The sequence below is a fragment of the Chelmon rostratus genome, chromosome 11 (genome assembly GCF_017976325.1).
Source record: "Chelmon rostratus isolate fCheRos1 chromosome 11, fCheRos1.pri, whole genome shotgun sequence".
Lineage (NCBI taxonomy): Eukaryota > Metazoa > Chordata > Actinopteri > Chaetodontiformes > Chaetodontidae > Chelmon > Chelmon rostratus.
Genome location: NC_055668.1, coordinates 5,703,201 through 5,718,053, shown reverse-complemented (window position 1 = coordinate 5,718,053; position 14,853 = coordinate 5,703,201). Strand labels below are relative to the sequence as shown.

Sequence of the window (14,853 nt, the reverse complement as noted above, 5' to 3'; positions counted from 1 at the left end):
CTTAGCAACTGTAGCTAGCCATGGCAGCTGTGTGCGTGACGCGCAAGCAAGAGTGGTAGTTCGCATTGGAGGAGGCTAGAGGGTGGTGAGACAGTAGCGAAGGGGGCGAGTCACATTCATTGTTTCATTTTGTCTTTCTTCTCAGGAGACATATTTTTCATGTTGCTGGTTTACTGTAACTCTAACGTTCTGACGCTTTGTTTCGCCGCTGCATCTTTTCATCGCTGCTCGTGGTTTCTGACCTCTAACTCTCTCACTCAAACGACAGCAGCCATACCTTTTTCATACTTTGACCTTAATTCAAATTACATATAAAAATGTTGTGACTTTAAAGCGTATGTGTGGTCTGCACCGTTGCCATTTAGTTGACAATCAGTAAATGTTATATATGTCAGCCGCAGCCATGGCTGGCTGCCTCAGATGACAAATTCAGGTCTTTTTTTTTGTTTTTTTAAAGCAACTGCTTTTTTCTTTTTTAAATAACAAGCTCAGCTGTAATCCTCAGCTTCTCCTCTTGAATTTCTTGCTTTGTTCTTGTGACTCGGGGAGAGAAACAATGCTCCAGTGCTGCCAGGGCTTTCACAAAGAGCCAGAGGAAGATGAGAGCAGGAACCTATCCGAGGCTGGATTGGCACTCGAGCATTTGTGTCATTATGGGATTCAGCTACACTGACGATATGTATCTTCAACATTAGGCCAGACATCAGTCTTTCCACAGAGTTCAAGCGGGCCATTCATGACCCCGTGAGCCTTTTCCGCTCGATGAGAGCCTTTCATGACCCTTTATGAGCCTAGGCTGCTCGTAACGAGGCGCTCATTTGCTGTGAGGTGAAGTGAGGGTCCTGGCACTTCAGCATTGTCAAGGTCACAGCTCATCTACACAAAGCTGTCGGGTCAATGATGCGGCCGTATACGCAGGTGAAAGTGGTTGTAGTGCATTTGTATTCCACTGGCAGATGGCGAGTCGTTTTTCCTAATCACTGAAGCTATCAAGGCTCCTTTGCTGAGCACCTCATGCTGACAGGGTTTACTGATGGGCCGCCCGCAATGCTAAATCCACTTTCCAGGGTCTTCACACAGTGTCATGGAGGTCACAACAATTGAGCTGCTCGTTACCATTTGCAATCATTGAATTTCCATCACACGATCAGTTGTCTGTTTGTGTATCAAGCACGACATGGAATTGGTGTTTGTGGCACTAATGTTGGAGTCTGTCTAAAGGTGCAAAAAGTCTAGATGAAATGGAAAATTAGAAGACACACTGAGCGGGAGCTTTGTCCTACAATAGCATAAACTATCCTAAAACTCTCCTTTGACTCCTTCTTTTATGGACAAATGCTGTTGAGTAGTCTGTCAAGCATACATGTGAACACCTTTTCTTTTCATTTCAAATGAGAGTCAAATGTCTGCAAAGGTTTGCACAAAGGCTTAGTCTGCAGAGACTTCTGCCTGTATTTCTTTGTATTATTACATAGGTTGTTATTACTGTGTATTGAAATGTGAAGGAAAACCTACCCTAAACCAGCCTCCACGAATTCATTTTCAACAACAGTCTACAGCCGCGCTGCAGCACAGTGGTGCTTTGTGTTAAATGGGAGCACATCAATGTTTGTCAGACATAATGTTTACCAGGTATGATATTTATCATGGTCTAAGTTTAGCAAGTACAGCAGAGGCTAATGAATGGCATTTCTTTAGGAAGTAAGTCTGTTATATGGCGTTTACACTAAAAGCAGATGCATTTGGCAACATGGGCCTACTAGTGTAGCAGGCAACCTGCTATAGCACATTAGTCCCAGAGCTGATTGTGCAAAGAAGCACTATACAGAGAATATCTTATGGCAGGATTGAGTGAGACCCAGAGGGTTTGCCTTATCTAAAATGTGCAAAGAGCATTCTGTGCTTTGAAAATAAACTGCGAGAAAAGGAGAGGCTTCTCTTCACGGTAACAGACAAAATGTGCACCAAAACATCCCATCATTCTCTCCGTATGACCTCTGCAGGGATTATAACACCAATTGTGTGCAGTGAGTGATACATGCGATGCTGGATCCTGCCTCATCGGTTCTGCTCAGCAGCATCATGAAGGTAGCAATGGAATTTCAAGGCTTCTTGTCTGATGCGTGGCGAGTTGTTATTGACTATTCATGGTTCACAACAAAATGACACAGCTGAGCACCCGTCTATCGTCTCCTCCGCTCATCACGTACAAAGCCTCGGTCGCAATGGTTGTTCCAAATTAGTATCTAACATGACTTGATTATGCTTCCTGCCTATTAAGATATCTTTGTGGTTGCGGATCCCAGTGGGTGCATTTCTCCTTCTGTAAGCAGTCTTACCTGCTAATGAGGAGGACGGTGAACATAGTCCCAACAGATACAGAGAAAGCCATGGCTGCCAAAGGAGTGGAGAACCCAGTGGAGTTTATCTGGAATAAAAGCACACAGAGGACAATGAGATGCAATTTAGAGGGATACAAGTGATGACAGTAGGTTCGGAGAATATAGATTTTGGTCCGCTTGAAGCCAAGATCGTTTGGTGCATATCAGCGAGGATAGGAGATAGCACTCGTGCTGATCCACTGACTCCTACATCTTTCTTTTTACAGGAGCGGTTTTCAAACTGAATCAGCTGGCACACATCACAAATGATCTGTGCCCCCTTTCCTATTTTTAATCTGTACAGTCTACTTTCTTTCTGAGATGCTATCTGTCACATAACGGTGAGTTTCTCCGTGACACTTAGTTATCTTTCACAGAATCTCTCACAGACACTGAAATGTAGGACAGTTTTCCAGACGTCTTTCGAAATCACACAATCGCAAGCTACAGCACTGACACGCCTGAGGGACGATCTCTCTGCAGCACAATGACCTCTTGTTACTGACTCCAAATCTGGCACTGTTGGGTGAAAAGTAATAAAGCATATTGCAGTTTCCTTCAAAGAGAGTCCTCTTGCTTCCTATATCTCCCTGCACTCTCTCTCTCTCTCCCTCATGCATCTTTTAAGATGAAAGCAGACAGAAAACCTTCAGAGACCACAATGACTTAACCACAGAGACCTGACTAATGTGGATGGCAAGCTGGGCTAAGGAAATATTTAATGTAAAGTTGAAAGTGAACTTCTGTGGCTGTGGTGTTAAAAGCAGCTTCACAGCGGTGCAGGCTTGAAATACAGCAAGACTTGTTGGTGGTAATGCTACCGCTTTTGCTACAGCTTTGGTTACATAACACAAGGTGCGTGTGGTTCTGTAGCAGGTAATACATTGTCACTGCTCAGGTTAACGGTACAACTGACAGTGGGATGTCTTTATGTACTCATGGTGGTCTAAGCTGCTTTGGACATGTTTCCTGACCTTCCTGACATTAATTCTGAGTGCGACAACTCTGCACATCAACTAAAACACACTGCACTCTGCCACAATTCAGATTTATTTTGGTCACAGCTAGAGAAAGCAGAGCAAAGATACAGTAGTTTGTCACAAACACACTGCAATAAATGATGTGAGAGTTCCTGACAGAAGTGCAGGAATGTCTCACTCACTGCTAATGAGCTCATTCAGCAGCCATGCATTATGACTCATGAGACACTCAGTTAAAGTCCAGAAAATAATGCATGCGGCCGAAATCCAGCATACATTTTTTTCATTGAAATGTTCCTTCTGAGAAAAAAAAAGTGAACAAGCAGTTCGATGGGGCCTCCATATTCCCCCAAGAAAATATTAAAGATTTTGATTCAAATGACTAATTATTCCAAAAGTCAGTGTTTCAAGATAAAGTAGCAGTGGTGAATTGTAGCAGCTGTGTTTCTTCGTGGTCTGTCCTCAGCTACGAGCACATTAAGCAGTCCCTTAAATTTCTTTAGCATGAGTGCATCATTAACTAGGCTTTATTTTTCCCTTGTGAAAGCGTAACACAGCAAACCCATGTACTGTTCATGATAGGGAGCAGCTCATGTACATGCTGCGTGTGGTAGTGCAGTAGAGTGAGATACAAGAGTAATAAGGGACATTATCTCGCCATCATTTTCAAAACTGCACGTTAGGAAGAAAAATAGGATCAATTATCATATTTCCATCTGTGCTCACCTCCGCACTGACCTGTCAGTCACAGAAAACTAAGCACTAAAGCGCTCCACCTGAGAGTGACTCAAGCTCAATGAAGAATGGTAAAAACCACGTAGAGGGTGTCACTTCTGGACTGAAAAAAACTAACAATGCTTAGATTGAACATGCATTCAGACAAAATACATTAACATTCCTGCTCCTACAAATACAAATTACAAGGTGCTATTTTAAATACTTCAATAGCATGTATTAGAAATTCTGTTCATCTTTCCCAGCACTTCATGCTTGGACCCCTGCAGGGGCATGCATGCATATCTATACACGCAGCCTGGGGATGCATTAAAAGGACTCAGTGATGCCCACTCACACTGAAGCCATTCAGTCAGTACATTACAGTAACCTTGAGTTTCTGCAGGGGGTCAGGGATACACTTTTGAAACCTGTTTGACTTACACTAATCATTCATTGCAAACGCTTGAGTGCATCTGCCCTCTCTATGTACGTCACCCTCACACTGTGCCAGGAGGATAGTTTTTCTAGAGTCAGTGATCTAAAACAATGGTGTAAGACTCAAAATACAAACTGATTTTAAAAAAAGCAAGACTTCAGGTGTAAAGCGATGTGATGTGTTCAGTGTGTGTAATGCCGCTGCTGCAACAGCGCTTCTGGAGTGGAAGGCATCCTGCAAAAAGATCATTTTCATGCTCCAGTGCTTCGATGGCAGAATCACGCATCACATATTGATCCAAATTAGTTTGTGTTCCAGCGTAAAAAATGAAAAGGCAGGAAAATACTCAAATTAACAGAATCCACGCAATAGACTTGTAACCAGCTAACAATATGCGGGCGAGTGCTTCCACATACTGCATTTACCATCTCTTTAATCACACAAACTTACACCCATGAATTATTTAACAACCCTTTTAAATAATTACTGCTAATTTTCTACCCTGAACAAAGTCATGGACTCCGGATATAACTGGGGAGACATAACAAAGACAAAATTCATGTCAAAGCTCCTCTTGAAGCAAAGTCTGTGACTGCCATCATAACAATGATGACACGTTAGTGTCATTGTCTGCATATGCCCTCGCTGCTCAGTGGGTGGATCTGATGGGTCAGACAGCAAATGACAAAAGTACACAATAATTTATTTTTTCTTCTCCCGCTATCAGGTGTAATTGGATTCATCTGTCACCGTCTGTGGATAACTTTTTGATCTCCTGGCAGAAGTAAACAAATTAGCCGACACGCAGCTTTCAGACGAGCCTTTGTGGCCTTATATTCACATTTACAGTCGACGACCTCGCACCAAAACGCACGCAGATGCAATGCTGTGCACAAACAGAACTGGGCGTTGGAGAACAATGTTTTCACTCTAATCTCCAAAGTACCAAATATTTGCTTACTTGTTATTTCAGGAGCTGCAGGCCATGATTTTTGCGTGTTTATGCAGAGCTCCCTCTGATGCACAGATATCTCCACTGTTCAGCCCGTGTTCGTCTGTTATATTCGTCCTGGCATCCAGCCGGGCTCAGCGACCCACCCGGTGAAGGACACTCTAACCACTTGGTGGGAGGCTGGGCAACAGCCCTCCAAAGTGAGGCCTGTCTTTCAGCAGTGACTCTAACTGTCGGCAATTTGATTTTAAGCTGACTTGAAAAGGGCAGCAGCAAATATAAAAATATATGTCAGGCAGAACTGAGTCACTTCATCTAATTCTCTGGCTTTTCTCTCCTTTGTTGCTCTTCAAGGTACTTATCCAAGGCACACTGGGTGAGTCACATCAATAGCATGTCAACCTCTGTGGCCTCCCAGCCGATGCCCAAATTCACCCATTCCCCCAGTTGTTCTCATTCTCTCTGTCATGACTTGTTGAATGGTGGCAGTGATTTTTGTTGTCAGTTTGTTTTGGGTTTCGCCGCAGCCTTGAAATACACAGCAAAAAAATCTTTTCCTGCAAGGATGATCTTTGATAGGTGCCTTAAAGGGAACCAGCGGGAACTTTTCTTCATTTCATTGTCTTTATTTCGCTGTGTTCATGTCCTTAACCTTTTAATCATTTTATCTGCTTTACCTGTTTTGATTTTCACTTGATTTTGTAAAGCACTTTGTTAAGGAAAGTGATATATAAATTAAGCTTATTCTTATTCTTCTTATTATTATTATAACAACAGAAAAAAAGAATATCATTATCCTGTATAAATATGGTGTCCAGTTAGCCAATCACTGCGCTGTTAACAACGGCACATGTAAACCACGTATGCCAACATACAAGCTTAAAGCTAGCAATGACATGTTAGCATTTCACATGCTACAACACAGTTTCAATTAGCTGACATGTTTCTTTTTGCAGATAAGTGGTCTTCGTAGCTAGTTAGCGAGCTAACATGCTAAAGCCAACACCTCCCTCGTTTACTATCAGCTACATAATAAAGTTTACTCTTGAGTGACTGTGCACAGCTGGAGCACACAAGCTGGAAAAACACAGGTGTAATTTGTCACCTGAGAGGCGGCTGCGTTCCATTCCAGTTGGGCCGTGCTGTTGTGGGAGCTGGCTCTCCAGCACAGCTTACAGGGACACCATTAATATCATTAGGTACACTTCTTGCTGTGACAAATCAGAGTTTTGGCTGTGAGAAAGGCCCATTTAGAATCCAAATCTATCAAAGCAAAAGACTGCAGCGGGGATTTTTTAGCAAAAGCAGTGACCATGATATGGACACAATGTCATTTTGCACTATAGTGTTTGCATTTCCCACTAACAACTCAGGCATCTAACAAAATGGCAGACAGTAAATATCATGCACAATAGGCTCTAATTAGGAAATCATGTTGGACCAAGTTCCTGGCTGCATGATTTTAACTCCCCCTTTTTTTTTTTTTTTTTTTGCCGCTCTCAGTTTGGGGTTTCACAAATCTCTATGATGCACAAATCCTACTTTTTCTCTTCCGAGATTGATTTTGATACCAAAACTCAAGGTACCAGCCAATACTCAGTACCAATCTAATAGCAATGCTCTCCTTTCCCTACATTTAAATCTGTATACCTCACTCAGGTAACAGAGAGATACCTGTGGCACTAAGAGCCGAGTCAGGACCATCATGGCAGAACGACTGCAGCTGGAACAGCAAACTCCCTCATTTAAAAAATCCAGCTGAACCAGTTTATAAAGGACTTAGTTCAATGTGGTCTTTGCTTGTAATATCCAACAGGGCACCTTAATCTAGCTACTTAACGACAATCACCATTTATACCCCTCATGTGAACATACGTGCATCCCCAGTTTATGGTCTGTTTGCTCACTAAGGGCCAGCTCTGGCCACACTTTGGAAAGTGATTGCTTTGGATAGATTTTGAGCACGTTATTATCTCGTCACTTCTCCCGGCATCAGTGATTTAATTTATGACCCCTAACAACATCAGACCGTCTCTGCCCTAACAGCTTTCGCTTCTCTAGTTTGATTTTCATCCAACAGTTTCTCACCAGACTTTATGATGTGTTGTCAGATGAATGATTCTCCACATATAACCCACTTAAAAAAAGCTCTGACACAAAGGTGAATAAGATATGGTGAAAAAGAGTGCCAACAAGATATAGACTCAATCCCTGGCCCTCTGTTACAATCCACCCATTATATAAGAAGCATATAAGAAATCTAAGCAGATATACAATGTGTATGAGTTTGACGTTTCAGCCTTTGTACACACATAATATGAAAGCCTTCTTTCTCATACCTGTTTAAAGATTCCACAATTCACTGGGGAACTGGCAGTTCTTGAAAATCAATGTTCAATGTGATGGAATAGAGGAACGGAGCATTTCAACGTGTGGTGGATTAGTTTCATTTCTGTTATCAAAGGACCTTGATGTTGTCAGTGTAGGGTCCTTCAGGTTCTTGCCACCGTCTAACCAACATTTCTCATAACATGAAAAGGACTTGACTCTGTGCGCTCCTCAGCTCACCTCCCATCAGAGACCCTCTCAGTCTGCTTTGTCTCTTTGTCTCTTTGAAACAGGCGATGTCTCGCAGAAACAGCAGGGACCCTGTGGACTTCCTCGAGGCGGAGGCCTCTCCGCCCCTGTTTCATCTGTGGCTTCAGAAGCCCGGATTCAGACTCTGAGTGACTGCTGCTTCTCATCATCCCAAACAGGTCTATAGTGTCCGCACGCTCTGCACTACCACTGGGATGAGTTAGCAATGCTAGGTTACCACTCAAACATACCGTATGGGGAGGAAATGGTGAGGCTGATGAAGAAAGAGGAATCAGAAGAGATGGAAAAGCCATAAAAATGGAGGTGAAGTGATGAGTAGACAAGCAGGGGCTGTATGTAAAAGAAGCAGCAAGTTAGCTTAGTACAAAGACTGGACAGGGGGAAAAGCTGAACTTTTAAAGGTCACACACTCCACCTCCCAACACCTAAAAAGCTCACAAATTCACACACAGTACAGTTGTGAAGTGGAAGAAGCTTTTTCCAGCACATTTGGTTTCTGCACTGAAGGTCCCTTTCATTTCCCCCATTGACAATGTTACATGACTCCCAGTTGAAGAACTTTCACAGCTTGGACGGACAGGTAAAACTCTTCTGGTTTAATTACTGGGACAAAAGACCAACAGCTATATGAGGAAATACCTGATTCTTTGATAAAAGTTGCAGCCTGTTGTTGTACAAGCCTGTGTTCATTTGGATTTGGACTTTAGGATTCAAGTCCATTTTGGATGAGTTCACAGCTATAGTCTTGTGTTTTGTTCCGAACTAAAACAACAAAGTGCTTTGAATTTGCTAATGCTCTTATTAATGCCTCCATATCTGGCTTTCTTATTTTCATAGCAACAGCGACCGAGGCTCGTGGGTATCGTAGTATTTCCAAGTCAAAATGACAGACCAAACATGAAATAATAAATAATAACTGATAAAGCTCTAGCATAAACCAACGGAGCCGTTACACTCATCAGGAGAATCCTGATCCTTTAAATGACTATTTATAGGGAATACAGAAAAGAGGAAAACCACATGCACCCCGGCTCCTCCCACTTTGAAAACAGCTACTCATTTGTTCAATCTGTGCAAAAACTGGAATGTAAAAGCGGCACTTTGTGGTTAAAGGGGTGTGTGTGGGACAATTTCTTGGCCAGGACAAATAAACCTTTGGTGATGTAAAGACTTCAGGATTTTGTTACCTTTAGACAGAGCCAGTTTCCCCCCGTTTCCAGTCTTTGTGCCAAGATCAGCTAACCAGCTGCTGACTGTGGCTTCATGCTTAGCATACAGAAATGAGAGTGGTATCAATCCTCTCATCCAACTCTCTGCAAGAAAATGAAGAAGCATATTTACCAAAATGTCAAACTACTCCTCCAAGAAATAATGCCAATGATGACACACAGGACCCATTCACAATCCACGGGAACATTGTTTATGCAACTGCTCGAAAGCTTCTGGTCCATCAAGACCACACCTCTGGGCTTCGGTCACATTTCACATGTAATCACGTGTAATGCTTAAAAAGGAAAGCTTGAGGGACACCAGTTGATCTGAAGACACATCTGGACACTGTGACAGCTTGAGTATGGACAATACCAGAAGCATTTATGCCATCAGATTACATTACCGGTGACACATGGCACTGTGCCACTGAGCCAAGGCAAGATCTCACGAGACAAAAACCAGAAAGTGACTGTTGCCTTGATGCACCTGCACTGCGCACAAACCTGCCGAGTCTAAAGCGTCGCTTTGAACTCAGCACCAAAATATAAAAAGTGCCAAAAAGTGAGATCATAAAGTCCGCACCTGACGTAAGAGATGATCCAAATGAATCCAGTGCTCCCTGTTAGCTCCTGAGACCACAGCCAGCAGTCAATACGCAGGTAAAAGAAGCAACCAGAGGAGGGAAAAAATCAATAGAAGACAACGCTGTCACATGTCCAATAAGGCAAAGCCACTGCAGTACTTCAATTTGTTGTTTAAGGCTCCAGTTTTTAATTCTTGCATGCTGTCCGTCTGAGAGGGAGAGAAAACACGCTCCCAGCTCCGGGGTTTTGATGATAACAGAGAGCCTTCCCATTATCTCCACACAACTCCACTTATGTAAATCTCATTCCTCTCCCTTCCTCTGCCTTCTTGTGACTGCTGGCCTGCACTGTGAGGGCTAAATCTGAGAGGCAGCTGGCAGTTCATACCCAGCGAGTGCACACAAATCTGCACCAATTAAGTGTGCCTCACAATCTGTGCTTACTCCGCTGATTACGGGCATTATGATAGTGGTAAATATAGTTTGAGAAATTAGAGGAGGACTCAGGGTAACTCATCACAAGGCTTCATGGAGCATTAGCGTGATTTTAATTAGTTTTTATCACAGAGGAATCATAGCATTGCTGGGGGCGTTTGTCTGTTGACTTGACAGCTTAACTGTTTTTATCTGATGCAGAGCTGCTGGGTAGAGACAGGCCGAAGCAGACATCTCAGCTGATAAGAATCATCTCATACACGAGGTTAGATTGCCTTGTAAATGTCCACAAGCTGTAGTGCTTATCCTGATAAATTCTCCAGTAACCGCCCACTTCCTATAAACACACAGCTGCACAGCAAGCTGCACATCACCCTGATGGGCTCTATCACATTAATCCCTGACCTCTTTCATGTCAATTTGATACTTGTCATCCTTAAAATCACCCCTGTGCCCAATTAATGGTTGCAGTGTGCTTTATGAGCTCGGCCAGGCTGGGAATGCTTGAATATTCCTGCCATTATCAACAGAGCACAATATTCCAAAAACGGCTCTGGGGAAAACACTCAACGATCAGGTGGCTTGTGTGGTTAAGCAAAAACTTGTTAACCTCCTAACCCTCATTCGCGTCGACAAAGAGCATCATCTACGCACTGGTGCACCAGCAGCTTGGCACGGGCAGAATTAATTGAAAGAGCCACAATTTAGGAGGGACACGCGCACACGCACTGAGGCGCCCACGTACAGACACACAAACACACACACACAGGCGTTTGGCTGTTAAGTAACACTGAGACAAGCCTGCAGTTGGTGACTACGCATGAACATTTTTACAGATTTTTGGATATATTCAGACTCAAAACAAATCACGCCGCACTTCAAAGTTGAAATCGTCCGGGGACTTTTGTATCCAGGCGGCATTAGACTGCACGCTTTATTCAAAGGCGCGCTGGTGAGAAAAAGCGCACGGAAAAAAACAACAACAAACGTCTCCAAAATTTGAGGCGCAGCAAACATGAGCAGGTGCTACATATCGTTTTTTAACAAAAACCATCCAGGATAAGGAAGTTAAAACCCCAACTTTACCTGTAACTGCCGATCGCCGCGAGCATGTCACATATGTCTGCGCATCCTGGAAATAAGAGTCCGTAAGGGTGAAAGTGTTCCCTCAGATCGCTGTGGCTGTAACCGTGACTTCCATCCAGTTAAAGACAGCACCTGCTGATCCGCGCATACAGTACATATGCCCGCACAAACAACTGGTTGTGCTCCGTCAGCGGATTCCCATTAACCACTATGGGCTGGACGCGCCGCTGCGCAATGACGCACGCCATGGACTCGCAGCTGATTTCTCCAAAGCTGCCCAAGATGAATGCCCAAAAACATATGTCATGATGATGTCTGCTGTGCGTTGCCCTAAAATGTGAGTTTGATGGTGGGAAAAACGACATTTTTCTGCCACAGTTAAAATCGTGGAGGAGTTTTTGTCTTTTATCACCTCGTTCACACGACACAGATTTGTCACAAGGGGCATTTAGTGGATATTTGTCTCAAACCCTCAAAAGCCATTCACATCTTTAAAATCAGAGATCATGGTGGAAAAATGGAATCTATATGGACACACAACACATGCACTATGTTATCATTCCATCTCTATTTTGGTACTTTGATGAAATCAAGTGACAATAATCCTGTCAGTGCACGTTTAACGCTTGGCAGCAGGACTTAAAGCTATTATACTTTCTAATCAGCCTCACAGAGTGAAAAATAGGTTGTTCTAAAAATGCAGGAAAGAAGACTCTGGGGTTACAAGTCAGGATGGAGGACCTTGTGCCAAGGTGTCCGCCTCTGATGGATGGAGCTCGACAACCTTCCCTAGGCCTTACCTCTTTGATTCTGCGTGGGTGTACCAGAAACACTTCCATCCAAAACGCCACAAGGGAAGTGAGGGGCGGTCAGTCAGGCAGCAGCTGATCCAATCTTAGCTCATATGTGCGCCATAACTGTTGGAGTTCAGTCGCTGCATGGTAGGGCAGGAGAGCGCCGTAGTGGTTATCGAGAAACCATTCAAGCGGCAGAGGGTTAAAGCCCTTCTGTTGGCAAACAGCCATTCAGCTGATGCATGCTTAAGCAGGACACTGATTGCCTTCCACACATGGTTGTATTAGCTCCCACCTCCAGGGCGGCTGCTCTCTAGCTGACCCTGACCTCTAACCTTACCGTGAAAGTGGCAGATAAAAGAGGAGTCCCCCATAGGGATCGTTAAAGCATTAGCAGAACGGACCTTTATATCCAACATACACGGTATTTCAAAGAGGGAGAGGTTTTCTGCAGGCATTTCACTGGTTCAGTTCAATTAATGGAAATAATAAAAAAAGTCAAATCTAATCCAAGCTGGTTTTCAAAGAAAGGAGAATTTAGAAAGTCTCAGAACATGAAGAGTCTGATGAGAAGAGCTGACATTTTAGCAACCTCATTCACACATTTTTTACTAATTTACACTTTTAGTGCAAGAGGTGGTCAAAAATCTGAAGGTCACAGTGGTGTGGCCGGCGCCTCACACTGTGTAAGTGTGACATTTAGTTTGAATTTGACCCAACACTCTTGTTAGATGTCTTCCTGTCTGTCAGTATCATCTCTTTTTCAGTTCTTATAAATGAAAAGAGAAAGAATGTTGTCAAGTACTTACAAACACTGAAGAAACATTAGTAAAAGATAAGAGACTTCAGGCCACAATTTCTCTTTATTGTATCAAAATATAGACTATTTATGATAATTAAATTAAACAATCAAGTATGCACACTAACCACTCACAGGCATTAGCCAACTATTTCTGAAGACAACCCTGTCTCCTAGAAACGACCTTGTTGTCGGGGTGGATGGTGGGTGCACAAAGTGCAGTTCTGTGACACCAGAATCAGAAACCAGTATACCTGCAGACTGTGGTCAGGTTTAGGCAACAGCAGTGCTTTGGTTAATGTAAGTGAAAGATCATGGGTGCTGCTGAGTGTTTCTGGATTAACACTGAACATTTTTTCCAACATTAACTAAGAGCTGTCAGTACCCACCGAAACCAGAAGAAAGTGAAATAATGCTGTAGTCACAGGTGGATAGTGCATTGCAAAGTTTCCTGTTTTGGTGGAAAACAAATGAAATACATTTTCAGTGAACATAAGTTCAGTTTCAACATTTTGCAGACTCACCTGGTACATTAACAGCATTTGCTCATTATGTTAACAGAAAATATCATGCGGTCGTCATTACGTTAACTTAGAACACATTTTCTGTTTCTAATTAGTTGTATATGAACAGAATGTCAAGAAGGTGGGGTTTACGGGGAACTGAGAGGGATAGAACCCAGACGCAGACACAGCGGGGACGTAGATTCCAACATAAAAATTTAACAAAAAGATAGTACAACCAAAACCAAAACTCGGGGAGCTAAGATCTAAGACACACTAGGGTAATGGGGTTCACACACAAAGAACAAAGACAACACCGGGGAACATAGACTAACACGAACAACATGGCAAGACTATAGACAAAGACAAGACTATGAGCTAAATATCAATGACTTAACAGAAAACGTAGGAGGAAGAAACAAATGATGGTGAAAGACCTTGAACTTAACTAACAAAACTACAGAAACAAAAATCACTCCGGAAAATAGGCACTATGAAGAATCACAAACAAAACAGAGATTACTACAACCATAAACTGAAAATCGGCTATCAAGCGAAAACCAAACGAAACTAGGCTATGGAAAATACAATAAAAGGAAAGCTCACTCAGGACATGGCACAGACATGAACTCAGACAAACTAAGGGATAACAGACTTGAACAGAGACACGAACATGAAGAAAACACTACGATGAACACTTACACGAAACACGACTCGGACATAACAAAGGAATCACTACAACAAAACACTCACTAGGCTAGGTCTGTAACTAAGGCTGTAATCTTGGCAGTGGCAGTGGCTGTGGCTATAACTAGGACTAAGACTAAAGAATACGGCAAGGTAACATAAAGGCAAGGTAACGCAGACAAGACTAAAGAAACACGCTTACATAGACTGTTAGAGCGACAAGAGACAACAACAAAACTAGAAACAAACTTACATGGAACACGACGCGGACATGACAAAGAATTCACACGACAAACACTTACTATGGGCACTAAGGCAAGGACAACAACTGTGGCTGTGGCTGTGGCTGTGGCAGATGGCAAGGGGACAAGACAATGAGGTAGCACAGACAACGACCCAACAAAGACAATGGAGAAGACACGGACTTAAATACACAAAGGGAGGAACACTAATGACGCACAGGTGGAAACGATCAGACAATCACACGGGAGGGAAAACACAGGAAGTGAAGCAACACAAAGACACATAACATGAACCTTCAAAATAAAACAGGAAGTATCCAAACCAGGCAAAGACAAGACATAATGGGAAACTTAACAAAAATACAAACAAGACAGGGCAAGGGTTGAGACTAAGACAATACAAAAACTCTTACATAAAACATGGCATGACTGAGACAACACTAACCAA

The 14,853-nt window shown here is 42.9% G+C and overlaps 1 protein-coding gene across 1 annotated transcript in view; it reads right to left on the bottom strand.

Annotated features, from left to right (window-relative positions):
* Window positions 1–2,383, bottom strand: part of LOC121613864 (gamma-aminobutyric acid receptor subunit pi) — a 31,630-nt gene extending 29,247 nt beyond the window's left edge. Inside the window, exon 1 of the mRNA XM_041947549.1 lies at window positions 2,340–2,383. Coding sequence (XP_041803483.1) covers window positions 2,340–2,365 — 26 coding nt within the window. The 5' untranslated portion in view covers window positions 2,366–2,383. The remainder of the gene's footprint in view (window positions 1–2,339) is intronic.
* Window positions 2,384–14,853: the final 12,470 nt, after the last annotated feature.